The sequence below is a fragment of the Natrix helvetica genome (assembly GCF_964273705.1).
Source record: "Natrix helvetica genome assembly, chromosome: 4".
Classification (NCBI taxonomy): Eukaryota; Metazoa; Chordata; class Lepidosauria; order Squamata; family Natricidae; genus Natrix; species Natrix helvetica.
In genome coordinates this window covers 11,836,555-11,850,723 of record NC_138550.1, presented here as the reverse complement: position 1 = coordinate 11,850,723, position 14,169 = coordinate 11,836,555, and the positions used below count along the sequence as shown (strand labels likewise).

General features: G+C 41.8%; 1 protein-coding gene across 2 annotated transcripts in view; it reads right to left on the bottom strand.

Moving 5' to 3' along the window:
• Positions 1 to 14,169, bottom strand: part of DEUP1 (deuterosome assembly protein 1) — a 76,271-nt gene that overhangs the window by 46,747 nt on the left and 15,355 nt on the right. For both annotated transcript variants that reach the window (XM_081950701.1, XM_081950700.1), the window contains exons 4-5: positions 7,280 to 7,375; positions 4,482 to 4,616 (exon numbers count right to left, since the gene is read on the bottom strand). In XM_081950701.1, the coding sequence (XP_081806827.1) occupies positions 4,482 to 4,616; positions 7,280 to 7,375 (231 nt within the window). The remainder of the gene's footprint in view (positions 1 to 4,481; positions 4,617 to 7,279; positions 7,376 to 14,169) is intronic.

Below are 14,169 nucleotides of genomic sequence, written 5' to 3'. Positions count from 1 at the left end.
TTTAGAATTGGGATTTCCACAGATGTGCCAACATGTCTGTCTTATTAAATTGGAACTTTAAGGATAGCTCTGCCTTGGACTCTGATTTAATTCTGTATGATATTTGGAACACTGACACTCAGCCTTCCATCTTTCCGAGGTGGGTAAAATGAGAAGCCAGATTGTTTGGGGCAATTGACTGACTCTGTAAATTGCTTAGAGAGGGCTGTAAAACACTGTAAAGCAGTATATAAGCCTAAGTGCTATTGCTATCAGTGTGTTGAGACAGTGACACAGAGAGCCACGGTGGTTGACATACCCGTCAAATGGAGTTCAAAAGGCATCTCCAATGTGTTCCAACCTAGGCTTCCGGATACAGTAAAAAGCACACGCTTAGTCACCAAAGCCCTCCTTTTATTTCAAAGACTGTGAATTATATTCATTCACAGCACGTAATGAGTCACAAATAGTTTGTAAAGAGTCTGACAGCAGTCTATCATAGTCCTTCGGAATAGGACTGATAAGTACCCACCTTTATCTTCCTTGAAACACTGCCAAAGATCTAACTGGCAATTAGCTTGCAAGGCCACACAGAGCAAAGAGTCAAAACGGAGCTTCAGAATTTAAACTGACTAGAACGAACCAAGTTGCTTCCTGCAAAGGCTCACGTGCCTTTGCTCCTCCTTTAGGTCTTATGGGAGGGGCCACTCCTCCAACCCTTACTCCCGAGTCGTCCCTTTTGTCTTAACTGTTCTTGCCTTCTGGCAGCTCTGCGCATGTGCGCACTGGGAACAGGCTTCTCCTGTTCCTCCTCGCTGATGTCCGACTCTGGAGGCTCCGGAGGCAGCACCCAACTCTCAGATGGCCTTGGCCCCATCTTTGCCTCTGATGCAGAGTCCTCGTCCGAGCCTTCCCCAGACTCCAGGACTGGCCCATATTCCTCCCCCACTTCCTCACTGTCCGACTCTGCTGCCAGCTCTGCAGGCCACCGGCGGGCCACAACACAATGACCAATTCCCACAATACATCATTCCAGAAACTACCACACCCACATCCAGCAGGGATAATGATGGGCAGGGGAAGGATGATGATGATGATGTTATCCATCCAGTCGTCTCTGATTTTTGGCAATTCTCTGGTCCAGGCGTCTCCACCTCTTCCAATCTTGTGCTACTTCTTTGAGTTGTTCTATGCTCTGGCTGATGTCAGCTTTGATGGTGTCCAGCCACCGTGTTCTTTGGCAGCCTGGTTTTCATTTACCGCTAACTCTCCCAAACACAATTGCTTTCTCCAATGAATTCCCCCGCATAACATGGCCAAAATAAGTGAGACACTGTTTTGTGGAATTTTTTTTCTTCCAGTGACATGTCTGGTGTTATGCACTCCAGTACTTGCTTGCTGGTCACCTCTGCTGTCCAAGGAACACACAGAACCCTCCTCCGGTATCACAACTCAAATAAGTTTGATGAATCTACAATAGAATCATTTATCTCTCTAGCAGAAGACAAGTACACTCAAACCGCACCCTTGAATGGGTTTTTCTATCGTTCTTTTCTGCGCATTGCACTTTTCACTGGCTTCCTCAGAAGCCTTGTAAACAGCTCTTCCCCGCTTGGCTTTCAAGCTAAGAACAAATGCAAAAGCTATTCCTTCATCCCTCTCGGAATAAAAGACAAGGCTGCCTTTGAAAAGGGCATTTCCTTCAGCTCTTTCTGCCACGGAGAAGAGAAATACATGCGCTGCCTTCTGAAATCATTGTCTTTGGAAGCAGCTCTGGGGAAACGTGTACATTTTTGCGTTGGCAAAATGCAGATTCTCTTGACACAAGGACGGCTCCAGCAGTCGACCCAGCGGCAAATTAGCAATTAAACACTCCTGGATGAAGAAGCTCGGTGAGCAACACTCATCAATGTCTCCCTGTGCTTAGAATCTGTTGATAGAATCTCTCCCTCCAAACTACAGACACCCAAATAATGTATCAAGCAATCTTTTATATACTCGGGTTATATAAATTTGAAGGGGTCCCTGGTGCTCTTTGAGCTTAGTTGCTTTCTTGCAGATGTTTCATTATCCAAACTAGGTAGCATCATCAGTGCCGGTAAGGCGTTTCTAGTAAGAAGCGGGAGTACACCCCACTCCTTACTGGCACTGATGATGTTACCTAGTTTGGGTAATAAAACGTCTGCAAGAAAACGAGCAAGTTCAGAGAGCACCAAGAGACCCCTCGTGTCAACCCTGAATTCTGCTGCATTGGTAGTCTATAAATCTGTTGTTCCCAACTTAAAACTGGCAGCTGAGAGGTCTCCTTCCCCTTTCCCAAAAATAGCTATGTCTAAGTCCCTGTCCTTGTCATATCTTGGTGTGCTTTTAAGTTATCAGACAGGACCACAGGTGTCTGACAGATGCTACAATAATGTGCTTCATGATATCATTGTCCAAATGATACAGATTAAGAGTTGGAAGGGACCGTGTAAGTCATCTAATCCAACCGCCTGCCCAAGCAGGAGACCCTACACCATTTCTGATAGATGGCAATCCAGTCTCTTCTTGAAAGTCTCCACTGATGAAGCTCCCACAACTTCTGAAAGCAAGTTCCATTGGTTGATTGTTCTCACTGTCAGAAAATTTCTCCTTATTTCTAGGTTGAAACTCTCCTTGCTTCGTTTCCACCCAGTATTCCTTGTCTGGCCTTCAGGTGCTTTGGAAAATATCTTGACCCCCTCCTCTCTGTGGCAGCCCCTCAAATATTGGAAGGCTGTTATCATGTCTCCCCTGGTCCTTCTCTTCACTAGACTAGCCATGCCCAGTTCCTGTAACTGTTCTTCATAGGTTTTAATCTCCAGTCCCCTAATCGTCTTGGTTGCTCTTCTCTGCACTCTTTCTAGAGTCTCCACATCTTTTTTTATAGTGTGGTGACCAAATGCCACGGTATGATGTCATGGTACACCCGATGTCATGTGTCTCCCTTGTTCTACTCCATCCTGTGGCTTGCCATGAAAGGGGCAATCAGAACAGGTGGGAGAAGCAGACCTTCCTATGTCAATTTCCTGTGACACAAATCAGTTCCTTATCCTTTTTATTTGGAAAGCCAAATCTGTCTCTAGGTTGTGCCTCAGTTTACCCTCCCAATAAGCAATTGAGTCTGAAGATCATTTAAAAGCATTTTATTAGGGTACCCTGATAAAGTGGGGTCTCTCTATGTAAAAGGAAAAGAGAACCTCGAGCTCCATGTTCCTCTCCTTTTTATAGTTAACACAACAAAGAAAATGCAAGAGAAAAGTTGATTGGACAGAATAAAAGTAACTTCCCCTTTTCATAGGAAATCAGTTACATGTAATCAAGCATGTTACATATTTGCCTCTCATAATACCACACATGTTCATTAAAATGAGGTCTGCCGTCAGAAGGGGTGTAATGGTAAGGAAAAAGGATATTTATAGCATTCACGAAAGAGATCCCAGGTTGTACAAACAAACTTTTCTTATCTGGAGCTAGTCTGCAGCTTGCTTATCAGTTTAGGAATGTTAAATGCTAATAAATCTGGCCATCATTTTAAAAGAGAAAAAATACATCAAATTAAAATGCAAAGTAACTATGTTAGATAACAAATGACAAAAAACCATGTCATTTGCCCCTCAGTTTGCCATCAAAATTACCATATTTTTTGGAGTAAAAGATCCTTTCCCACCCCAAAAAAAAGAGGGTGAAAATTTGGGCGCGTCTTATACACTGAATGTAGCCCGACCCACGCCCACCAGAGGCCGAAAAGGCGAGGCATGGAGGCAGCGACGGTTTGTGGCAATCCCTGCAGCCTGGAACAGCTGATTGGGGGTATTCCGGCAGTCCGATCCACCCACCAATCAGCTCTGCTGAATCAGGCTGCAATAAGCTGAAGCTGACCTGGCTGGTCAGAGTTTGCAGCAGCAATCGCATTCAGAAAGCACAGTAACTGATTCAGCAGGATTCAAAATAATAATAATATACAATTCATTACCAAAAGCAGGTTTTCCAAGGTAGCAGTAAATACAAGCAAGACACAAGCAGTTTCACTTTCAGTTCCTGGCTAAGCCAGGCTCCTTCCTGTCGTTGCTCACACAGCACATTTCAGAGTCTTAATAGCCCTCATTGGCTGACTTTGTTACCATGTGTCAGCTGAATATCATGTATGCTGGTAGGCAGAAGCAGATTTTTTTTCTTATTTTCCTCCCCAAAAACTGAGGCGCATCTTATACTCCGGAGCGTCTTATACTCTGAAAAATACGGTATATGAAACATCCCCTGACTTTCTGAGTCTACAAACCAAACAAAATAAACAAAAGCTAAAACCAATTTTTCCCATGGCATATCTGAAGAATTCCCCACCTGATTAAAGGTGAAAGGAGACTGACTTGTGCAGGTCTCCAAAGGCAAATAATAATATTTTCCCTTCCTGTCCCCTCTCTTGATCTTGGAGTACAACAAGGTTCGCGAAAGAAGCACTACTTCAAATAAGAGATCCTTACCTCCAACTTCTGGTTTAAGCTGTTCATCTGGAAAGGGGCTTCTTGGTTTTCCGTGCATTTCTCCACGCTGTGAGTTTCGTTTTGCTTTAATTGGTGCAACTGTAACTTTTCATAGCTTTGTGTCAGCTTAGCAAACTGAAAATAAATGAATGGCAAGGATATATTATTTCTTTCTTAAAAACTGACGGCAGGATGGGCTAAGGCAGTGAAGATTGAATATTATAATTAGCCAGGCTTCTTCTTCTTTTTTTAAAAATTGTACCAGCTATTACAACTAAGCACTTAAGACTGAACACAGGTGAACTTTCACACAGTTTGTGGTATCGATTAACTGCATGACTAAACAATGTTTATTTGGTTTATTGTACCCTCTGGGTAAAAGCATTTCTATCTAGCATTTGTAGGAACTGTTTTGTATTAATTTAGCGCCATCTTCTGCAGGCAGGCTTAATCTTTCTTCAAAATCAAAAAGTTAACGAGCATAAACTAATCTTTAAGAGAGCTAATAATGGCTTCCCTAGATCAGTGTTGGTGAAACTTTTCGGCACCAAGTGCTGAAATGGGAGCGTGTGCGCGTGGGCGTACCAGAAACCGAAACAGCAGTTTTCCGGCACGCATGCCCCCTCTAAGAAGCTGAGCTTCCGGTTTCCGGTGTGCACATGTGCGCTGGTCACCTGGTCTTCTGGTTTCTGGTACGCATGCATGCACAAAGACCAGAAACCAGAAGCTCAGCTTCCCGGTGTGCGCATGAGCGCTAGGGAGCTGCTCTTCCAGTTTCTGGTGCTCCCGCGTCCAGCTGACGTGCCAGAACCCGGAAGAGCAATGGGCGATGGCTGGTGTACCCGAAGAGATGGCTCTGCGTGCCACTTCCGGCACACATGCCATAGGTTCGCCATCATGGACCTAGGTCAGGGGTCAGCAACTTGCGGCTCTGGAGCCGCATGTGGCTCTTTTATCCCTCTGCTGTGGCTCCCTGTTGCCAGTCGGCTCCACAATGGATAGGGCTTCTGGTTAGGACAAGTAGAGGAAAAAGGATGCCATGCTAGGAGGAGACTCTATCGTGAGGGAACCGGACTTCTGGTCAGGAGAGAAAAAAGGACGCTACACTAGGAGGAGACTCTATGGTGGGGGAATCGGACTTCCTGACGGCTTCAGAATTGAACGGGGGGCTTCCGGTTAGGATCTTTGTGGCTCTTTAGCGTGTTTAAGGTTGCCGTCCCCTGCCCTAGGTGATAAAGCGTAGCATTGGGGGAAAAAACGTTAAAAAAATAATCTAGATCACAAAGAATTATTTTCAAACAGAATCATTCATGCCCTTACCTGAATACTCTGCTCCCAATTCTAAACTTGCAGCTAAACAACTCGGACCAATAAAAAAGTCCTATGTATTAAGTGAGGCTCTTGTGTAAAATATATCATTTGGTCTTGCCATATACTGTATGGGTCTAAGAATACGATCATTAAATATGACATTCTGGGTCAAAGAAAATGAGTGCAAGCACTGGCAGGTTACACTCAAAAGGGCACAGGAAATACATTGTTCAGATGGCTACTGATCATTCCGGGAAAGCAAAAGAATTGCATACAGCTGGAGAGAGAGAGAAAAATACAATCACGTAGTCCTCGACTTACGACCACAATTGAGTTGCAAGTTTCCATGGCTAAGTGAGAAAGTTAAGTGAGTTTTCCCCCATTTGATGACCTTTCTTGCCACAGTTGGCAAGCGAATCATTGCAGTCGTTAAGCTAGATCACGGTTGTTAAGGGAATCTGGCTTCCCCAGATTTTGCTTGTTAGAAGGTCGCAAAAGGTGATCACATGACCCCAGGGACTCTGCAACTGTCATAAATACAAGTCAGTTGCCAAGTGTTTCAATTTTGAACATGTGACCGTGTAAGAAGTCATTTTTTTCAATCTCGTTGTAACTTCAAATAGTCACTAAGCGAATGGTTGTAAGTCAAGGACTACCAGTGCAGCACTTCGTACTCCCAGATACCCTATCAAAAGAACATTGTCTCTATTCCTTACACTCCAAGTGTTGAATGGGAATGGCTGGATTTTAATGGACAAAATTAGATGCTGCCTTTCAAGGGTTGTTATGTCAGCCACCAAAATGTTCAGGCAAATGGAGGAACGTGGTGAACGTATATACTTGTTTCCTAAAGCACAATCCAAATATGGATTGTAGGTGGATTGCTTTCCAGAACAAACCCTGCGTTCACACAATCTCATTCCACACTTCATCTATTTGAGCACTTGAGCTTCAAGAACGAAGTGACTGGCTTCAGACTGTGGCTTGATTGGTTTTATCTGAACAGGCTGGGGTGAATCCCAGCTGTGGTCCATAATTAACAATTAATCCAGAGGTTCCCAACCTTTTCTATACCCTGAGCCCCTAGACCACGTGATATATTCTCGCACCTCTTAAAAAATAATTATAGATATATAATTATACTTATACACTATAATTTTGAAACTTCTAAACCCAAGTTTTCGCAGCCCCTGGAATATCATCTCGCGCTCCTGGTTGGGAACCCCTGAATTAATCAAACCAAGTCTCCATAGATAAAAACAGTTCAGTCCAATTTTGGAGGGGGGGGAAGAATAAATTTAGCCGACATTTTGGTGAGTAGGAAATTATGAACCCAAATGCTAATGAGGATTCCATCATGACCTCTTTCATTCCACGAATAAAAATCCCTTAGGATGGGTAAAATTAGGTAATAATTTTTCCAAATCACTAAACTAACCTTGGAATATTTCAAGCACTGTAAAATAGGAATCTGACTTTTTCCTTACTTGAATTTTCAAGGCTTGGAGCTGGGCATCGTAATTTTGAGCCATCTCATATTTCGACTTTTGTAAGCTGTCCAGCTTCTGTCTGAGTAAGCCCACCTGTATTTGAAAGGGACGTTATTCTGAGCCTTGAAACAAATCCAATATCAAAATTATTCCTACACTGGGCTACGTGAGCATAATTTTCTTCCATTCAATTATGTCTGATTCTTGGAGGCTACCTGGACAAACCCCTGCAGTTTTCTTGGCAAAGTTTTCCGGAAGGGATTTGACATTGTCTACTTCCTAGGGCAAGGAGAAAGTGATCGGCCCAAGATCATCCAGCTAGTTTAGTGTCTGGAATAAATTCACAGTCTCTTTGTTTCTAGTCTGAAGCCTAAACCATTACACCAAACTGGTTAAAATTCTGTGGGATTTCCAAATACAACCTTATAAAATCTTGGCTTATAACACTGTGGTTAAAAGAAGAAAGTGAGGGGTTGCAGCCAATGGTACGATCCCGCTGGTTTAACAACCAATGATTTCGGTGATCGCATGCTTTGCGCACACACTCGTGCGCAGTTTTAACAAAACTTACCTTCCACGTTACTTCTGGGAAGTAACACAGTTGAGCCGCGGCAATCTGCTCTGCTGCGCGAATCAGCTGAGAATATATAGGTAAGTAAAGCGCAGGGGTGGGTGGGTGATCCGTTGGAGCTATCGGTTCTCCCGAACTAGTCCAAACCGGCTGAATCCCACCCCTGGCTGTTTCTCAGCCTTAGCAACTTTAAGATATGAGGACTTCAACTCCCAGAATTCCCCAGGCTGCATTGAAAATTTCAGGTATGTTGAAATCCACATATCTTAAAGTTGCCAAGATTGGAAAACACAGTTTCGGATTATAATTTCGTCTTCAGTTAAAAAAAAAAAAGACTTTCTTCAGATATAGGTACCGTATTTTTCGGAGTATAAGATGCACCGGAATATAAGATGCACCAAGATTCTTAAAAAAAATTTTTTTTTTAATTTTCAAAACAGACACAACACAAAGAATCCTCCTTCTTTACATACTGTAGAAAGTGTATCAGTTGGTTACAAAAGACTTTTGTGCATCTCTTCCACAGTCACCAACCATAATTCATATTAACTCAAGTATTTTAACTCAGATATATTTATACATATTACCATCATCATACCTCCATTTTCATTTGACTATAATTGTTTAAACGTCCTTCATCATAAAATATATCAAGATTTAAAACATAACCACATACTGGCATTTCATTTGCTATTTCTAATATCCTCCAATAACACTGAATCCTTATGGTCTATTCTGGCTAAACATCCATAATATTTAGTAACAAAAGTTTCTAATCCTCCTTTCCAAATCACTGTTTACAATTTACATCCACTTTCCTTTTGTTGTACCCATGCATATATATATATGTGTTGTTATCATTATCCCTCCTTTATTTGACTGTGTCCTTTATCATAACATTTTTCCCCTAATAAACAAAACTTAACTAAATTTAACTTAGTTCTTTTTTATTAACCTTTATATATAACCAAAAAAATTCTAATCTTCCTTTCATAAGTATCATTCAATATTCATATCCAATTATTAATTATCATAGCAATATATATGTATACATTATTATCATTATCAATTATTTATTTAACTATATCTATTGTCACTAAATTTCACTAAGTTTAACTAGTTTTAGATTATACCCTTTCATCTATCAACATGCATCTTTCCAGTAGCAATACAATACAATACAATAGCAGAGTTGGAAGGGACCTTGGAGGTCTTCTAGTCCAACCCCCTGCCTAGGCAGGAAACCCTATAGTGTTTCAGACAAATAGCTATCCAACATCTTCTTAAAGACTTCCAGTGTTGAGGCATTCACAACTTCTGGAGGCAAGCTGTTCCACTGATTAATTGTTCTAACTGTCAGGAAGTTTCTCCTCAGTTCTAAGTTGCTTCTCTCCTTGATTAGTTTCCACCCATTGCTTCTTGTTCTACCTTCAGGTGCCTTGGAGAATAGTTTGACTCCCTCTTCTTTGTGCCAACTCCTGAGATATTGGAACACTGCTATCATGTCTTCCCTAGCCCTTCTTTCTATTAAACTAGACATACCCAGTTCCTGCAACTATTCCTCATATGTTTTAGTCTCCAGTCCCCTAATCCTTAGTTGCTCTTCTCTGCACTCTTTCTAGAGTCTCCACATCTTTTTTACATCGTGGCGACCAGAACTGAATGCAGTATTCCAAGTGTGGCCTTACCAAGGCATTATAAAGTGGTATTAACACTTCACATGATCTTGATTCTATCCCTCTGTTGATGCAGCCTAGAACTGTGTTGGCTTTTTTGGCAACTGCTGCACACGGCTGGCTCCTATTTAAATGGTTGACCACTAGGACTCCAAGATCCCTCTCACAGTTACTACTGTTGAGCAAGGTACCAGCTATACTGTACCTGTGCATTTCGTTTTTGTTGCCTAAATGTAGAACCTTACTCTTTTCACCATTGAATTTCATTTTGTTAGATAGTGCTAGAATGTTCAAGTTTGTCAAGATCCTTCTGTATCTTAAGCCTGTCTTCTGGAGTGTTGGGTATTCCTTCCAGCTTGGTGTCATCTGCAAATTTGATGAGTTCCCCATTTATTCCCTCATCCAAATCATTGATGAAGATTTTGAAGACTACTGGGCCGAAAACTGAGCCTTGGGGTACTCCACTGCATACCTCCCTCTATGTAGATGCAGTTCCATTGAGGACTACACTTGAGTGCGGTTGGTAAGCCAGTTACAAATCCATCTGGTGGCGATGTTGTCCAACCCACATTCTTCTACTTTATCTAGTAGTAGGTTATGATCTACCTTATCAAATGCTCATGTCAAACAATCTCATGTCTTCTGCCATTTGTGGTATCAGTCCTCTAATCATCTCCTTAATCAAATTTGTATGGATTCTTCTTTGCAACTCATTGCTTATTAAGTCTCTCATGTAATTTCTATGCCCTTCTTCAGTTTCCTTAATCAGCTTATCTTTAATTGTCAGTGGTGTTTTCAACGATGTTGCTAACAAAATTTCTCTCTTTAAATCCATAAATTCTTTTATTTTTTCTTCTTCTGTATCTTGCCATCTGGGGTAGAGTTCCCCTCCATTTAATTCCTCTTTCCGCATTCCACTCTTTCCATTTCCAGAGACAAACCAATCACCATAGATATCAGTGGATTTAATTTCTTTCTAGTCATTTTTCTCTTCGGTTTTTAGGACTCTAACCTCCACTTTTTCCACTTGATAAACATCTCCAACTTCTTCATCATATTTTACTGTTAGATGCTCTAGATTTTCCAACTTCTTCTCCGTCCTCTCAAATGTGTTTGATAATTTCTGAATTTCTAACAATATCTTTTGCAAACTTAAAGTTTCTTTCTGCTGTTGAGATTGCGCCATTATCTCCAGCTGACAAACACTGCTGCTCTGGCTTGGAAGGTTTTTAGAAGATTAAGCATAAATTCACAATAAAGTCTTATTTTCACTTTTCTCTGGTTAAAGATATACTTCAAAGGAACATCTATATGCTTTTCTTCTTATCACTCTCTATAGACAAAACAGTGAGACCTTGAAGTGCCAAACCAGAATAATCAGTGAGGAAAGTAAAAGTGTTTTGTTTCCAATACACAAACCTCCAGCCTCCGAGTAGCAGTGTCGTCTTCCCCTCTGTTGTTACAATTTTCTTTGTTGCTTTTTGTATCTTTTTTTATTCCAAGTTTTAAAAAAAGTCAAATTCTTGAATGAAATAGAGAAGAAAAAGGGAAAAACACACACAGTAATGAAGAAGGAGAATTTTAATCCATAGGTTGCAAAAAATAATAATAAAAAAGAAGAAGAAAACTTAATCCATTCAGTTTAAAAGGCTTGCATAAATTCCATCCATGAAAATAACATTTAAAAAGTAATATAAGCCACTGTCCAAAACCATTCAAAGCTTAATTCCGCCGCTTATTTCTTCTGTTTTCAAATTTAAATTAACTTTAAGTTTTTTATAGGCAATCTCTTTTAAAACGGTAAAAATTCCTCACCAGCTGGAAACACTTTCTCTTTCTGTATCCTTCCATTTTGGAGCCACCCCGACTTCATCAGCCTGGTGGCTGGACTTTTTGTCGCCGTCTTGAAGAACTTCTCTTGGATCGATCAGGGACTTTGCGATGTCCCTGAGATCAGCAAGACGTAGTCTTCCTGTTCACCGTCTCTGCGGGATGGTTTAGGTCCAATTGGACCACCCAGCGGCAAAAGTATCAGCTGCGGTCTCGGAGCATCGAGACCGCACATCCGTATCGTCGCGACGTTGGGTCCTCCCTCCAAGACGCACCAAGATTCTGAAGAGGCAAATTAAAAAAAAAGTTTTCACACTCTGCAGACCTCCCCAAAATGGGCCGTTTTTTGTCAAAAAAAGGAGCATGCATAGCCTTTAGGAGGCTTATAGAGTGCTCCTGGGGGCTGGGAGGGACAAAAGTGAGCAAAAAATGGCCAATTTTTTTGCTCATTTTTGCCCTCCCCAGCCTTCAGGAATACTTTGCAGGCCTCCCAAACCCTCTGCACGTCCATTTTTGCAAAGGGTGCGGGGTTTCGGGAGGCCAAAAATGCTGTGTTCAGTGTATAAGACGCACCCAGATTTTCACCCTCTTTTTTGCGGGAAAAGGGTGCGTCTTATACTCCGAAAAATACGGTTAAGTGTTTCTCTTTGGTGGTGTTTGTTATTTAGAAATGTCTGAGAATTTTATTGACTTTTGCTTGTCTTGCAGAAAAATGAAGGTTGGAAAGATTAAAAATATTTAAATGGAAAGAAATAACATTTCTTTTTTGAAAAGGTCAATAGAAAGAACCACTTGGTGGAAAAGCTGTCTTATTATCAGTTGTAAAACAAAACCCTGAAGGTTTATTATTGAAGCACAAGATGTCTACTTTAAAGAAAATATCTGATTTATGGACCTGTGAAGGGCTTGAATTTTTTAACACTTTGCTAGAACTAGGAGTTACTACTGAAGATGAACAAATCCCTCTTGAGATAATAAGAGATAGACACATTGAATTTACAAATGCAATTGGGTGGCCATTTAAAAATGGAACAGAGGTTGTGGGTTACTCTTTCAAATTGTAACATAAGAGATTTATCCGAACTACTTCACAGAAACTACAAGTGAACTTGGAAGCCGACAACAGTGAGAGGAAAGAAAAAGATGCTATAAGAAAACAGGAGTCATAATTTTATTTACAGGATTTAGGGATGGTTGGGAAGAAAGAAAAAAAAATAGATTTAGAATTCAAACTGATTTGTACATTTCTGGTGCACAAAAATTTTATTGAGGAATTACGAATATCTGGCCGTCTCTAACTTGATCCAGATACAAATCCTAATTATCAGAAGGGAGCGAGCTGAGATAGATTCTGTATTCTTGCAGGCAAAAGAACTCATTAGGAGGCTTCCACTTTTCATTTTTTAAATGCTGATGCAGCCCCATCCACTCTGCACAAAACACTGCCGAGCAGGAGAACGCCACAACGCCTTTCCTTCCTTCCAGCCTGCTCTGTTAGGAAACCGAATTATTTTATAGAGTCTATCTTTTTGAAAAGAGGATAAATAATGCAAAATATCAGTTGTATTTATTCTATTGCCCGGTTCACACATTTTTGCTACATTATGATTCTCTCAGGCTTCAGCTCAGCATGATGCATGAACCCATTACGGCTTCGCATTCCATGCCTCCACAGCTTGTGCAACAAAAGTCTTATTTTAAAATGGTTTATCCGTTATGTATGAATGCAATCCATGTAGAAAGGTTAGGTAGGAGGCCCTGGATATACTATTTTTGTTCAGGAACATTTTATACATGGTCTATTAAACTTCAAAAAACAAAAACAGAAAAAACCCCAGAAAGATCAGGGAAATATTGCTGAGAGAAGGCCAATTTGTATGTTTGTATCAGGGGTGAGTTCTCCCAGGTTTGGCCGGTTCGTTATGGCCGGTTCGACGACCTCCAAATCCCACCCCTGGCTGGCCCCACCCACCCCATCCTGCCCCTCCCCTCCCAGGATTCTCCATGCCACCTGTTTTGGATGCAAGTTAAGTGCAGGGCCCATGTAGAGGCTCAGGGAGGGGCCTCCGGAGAGCCTCTGGGGTAGGCAGTTTTTGCCCCCCCAGAGACTCGAGGAAAGCCTCCAGAGCCTGGGAAAGGCGAAAATGGTCCCCCTGCAGTGGTGCAGGAGGCTGACTAGGCCACGCCCACCATGGCCACGCCCACCCAGCAACTGGGCAGAGAACCTGTTGCTGAAATCTTTGAAGCCCACCCCTGGTTTGTATGCTTGTATGTCTGTCTCTCTCACTCTCTGCGCCAACTGGATAGTGTAGTGGTTAGAGAGCCACTTTTCACATAGGATACTAGGTTGTGAATCCTGGCTTACCGCTAGCTGTTCTTGGGCAAAGATCTCCTAATACTTCACTTGACTGCCTCCGACACAAGAGTGACATGAACTAGAAGAATCCTGCCATCTCAGACATCATCGGATTAACAACATCTGTGTCAGATGTGGGGGACAGAAAACAATCGGATGATAAGTGGGCTAGCTTAATAAACCATACTGTCAGGGTTCCAAATAGCATCCAAAAGTAAATCAGAATCCAAGGCAAAGTATTGCTCAAAGTTTCAATTTATTAAGAGAGCCATGTTGGCACATCTGGGAAAACCCGAATCTGAAAGCTTCCCGGTTTTCCCCACCCAGTTGAAAGTTCAAGATCTTGCCCCCACACCCACAAGCCCATCACATGGTCCAATCTTCCACTGCCATGTTGGCAGCTTCCACCCAACCAATTCCAGTCAGGTGCAGAGTTGCAGAGACAAAGGATGAC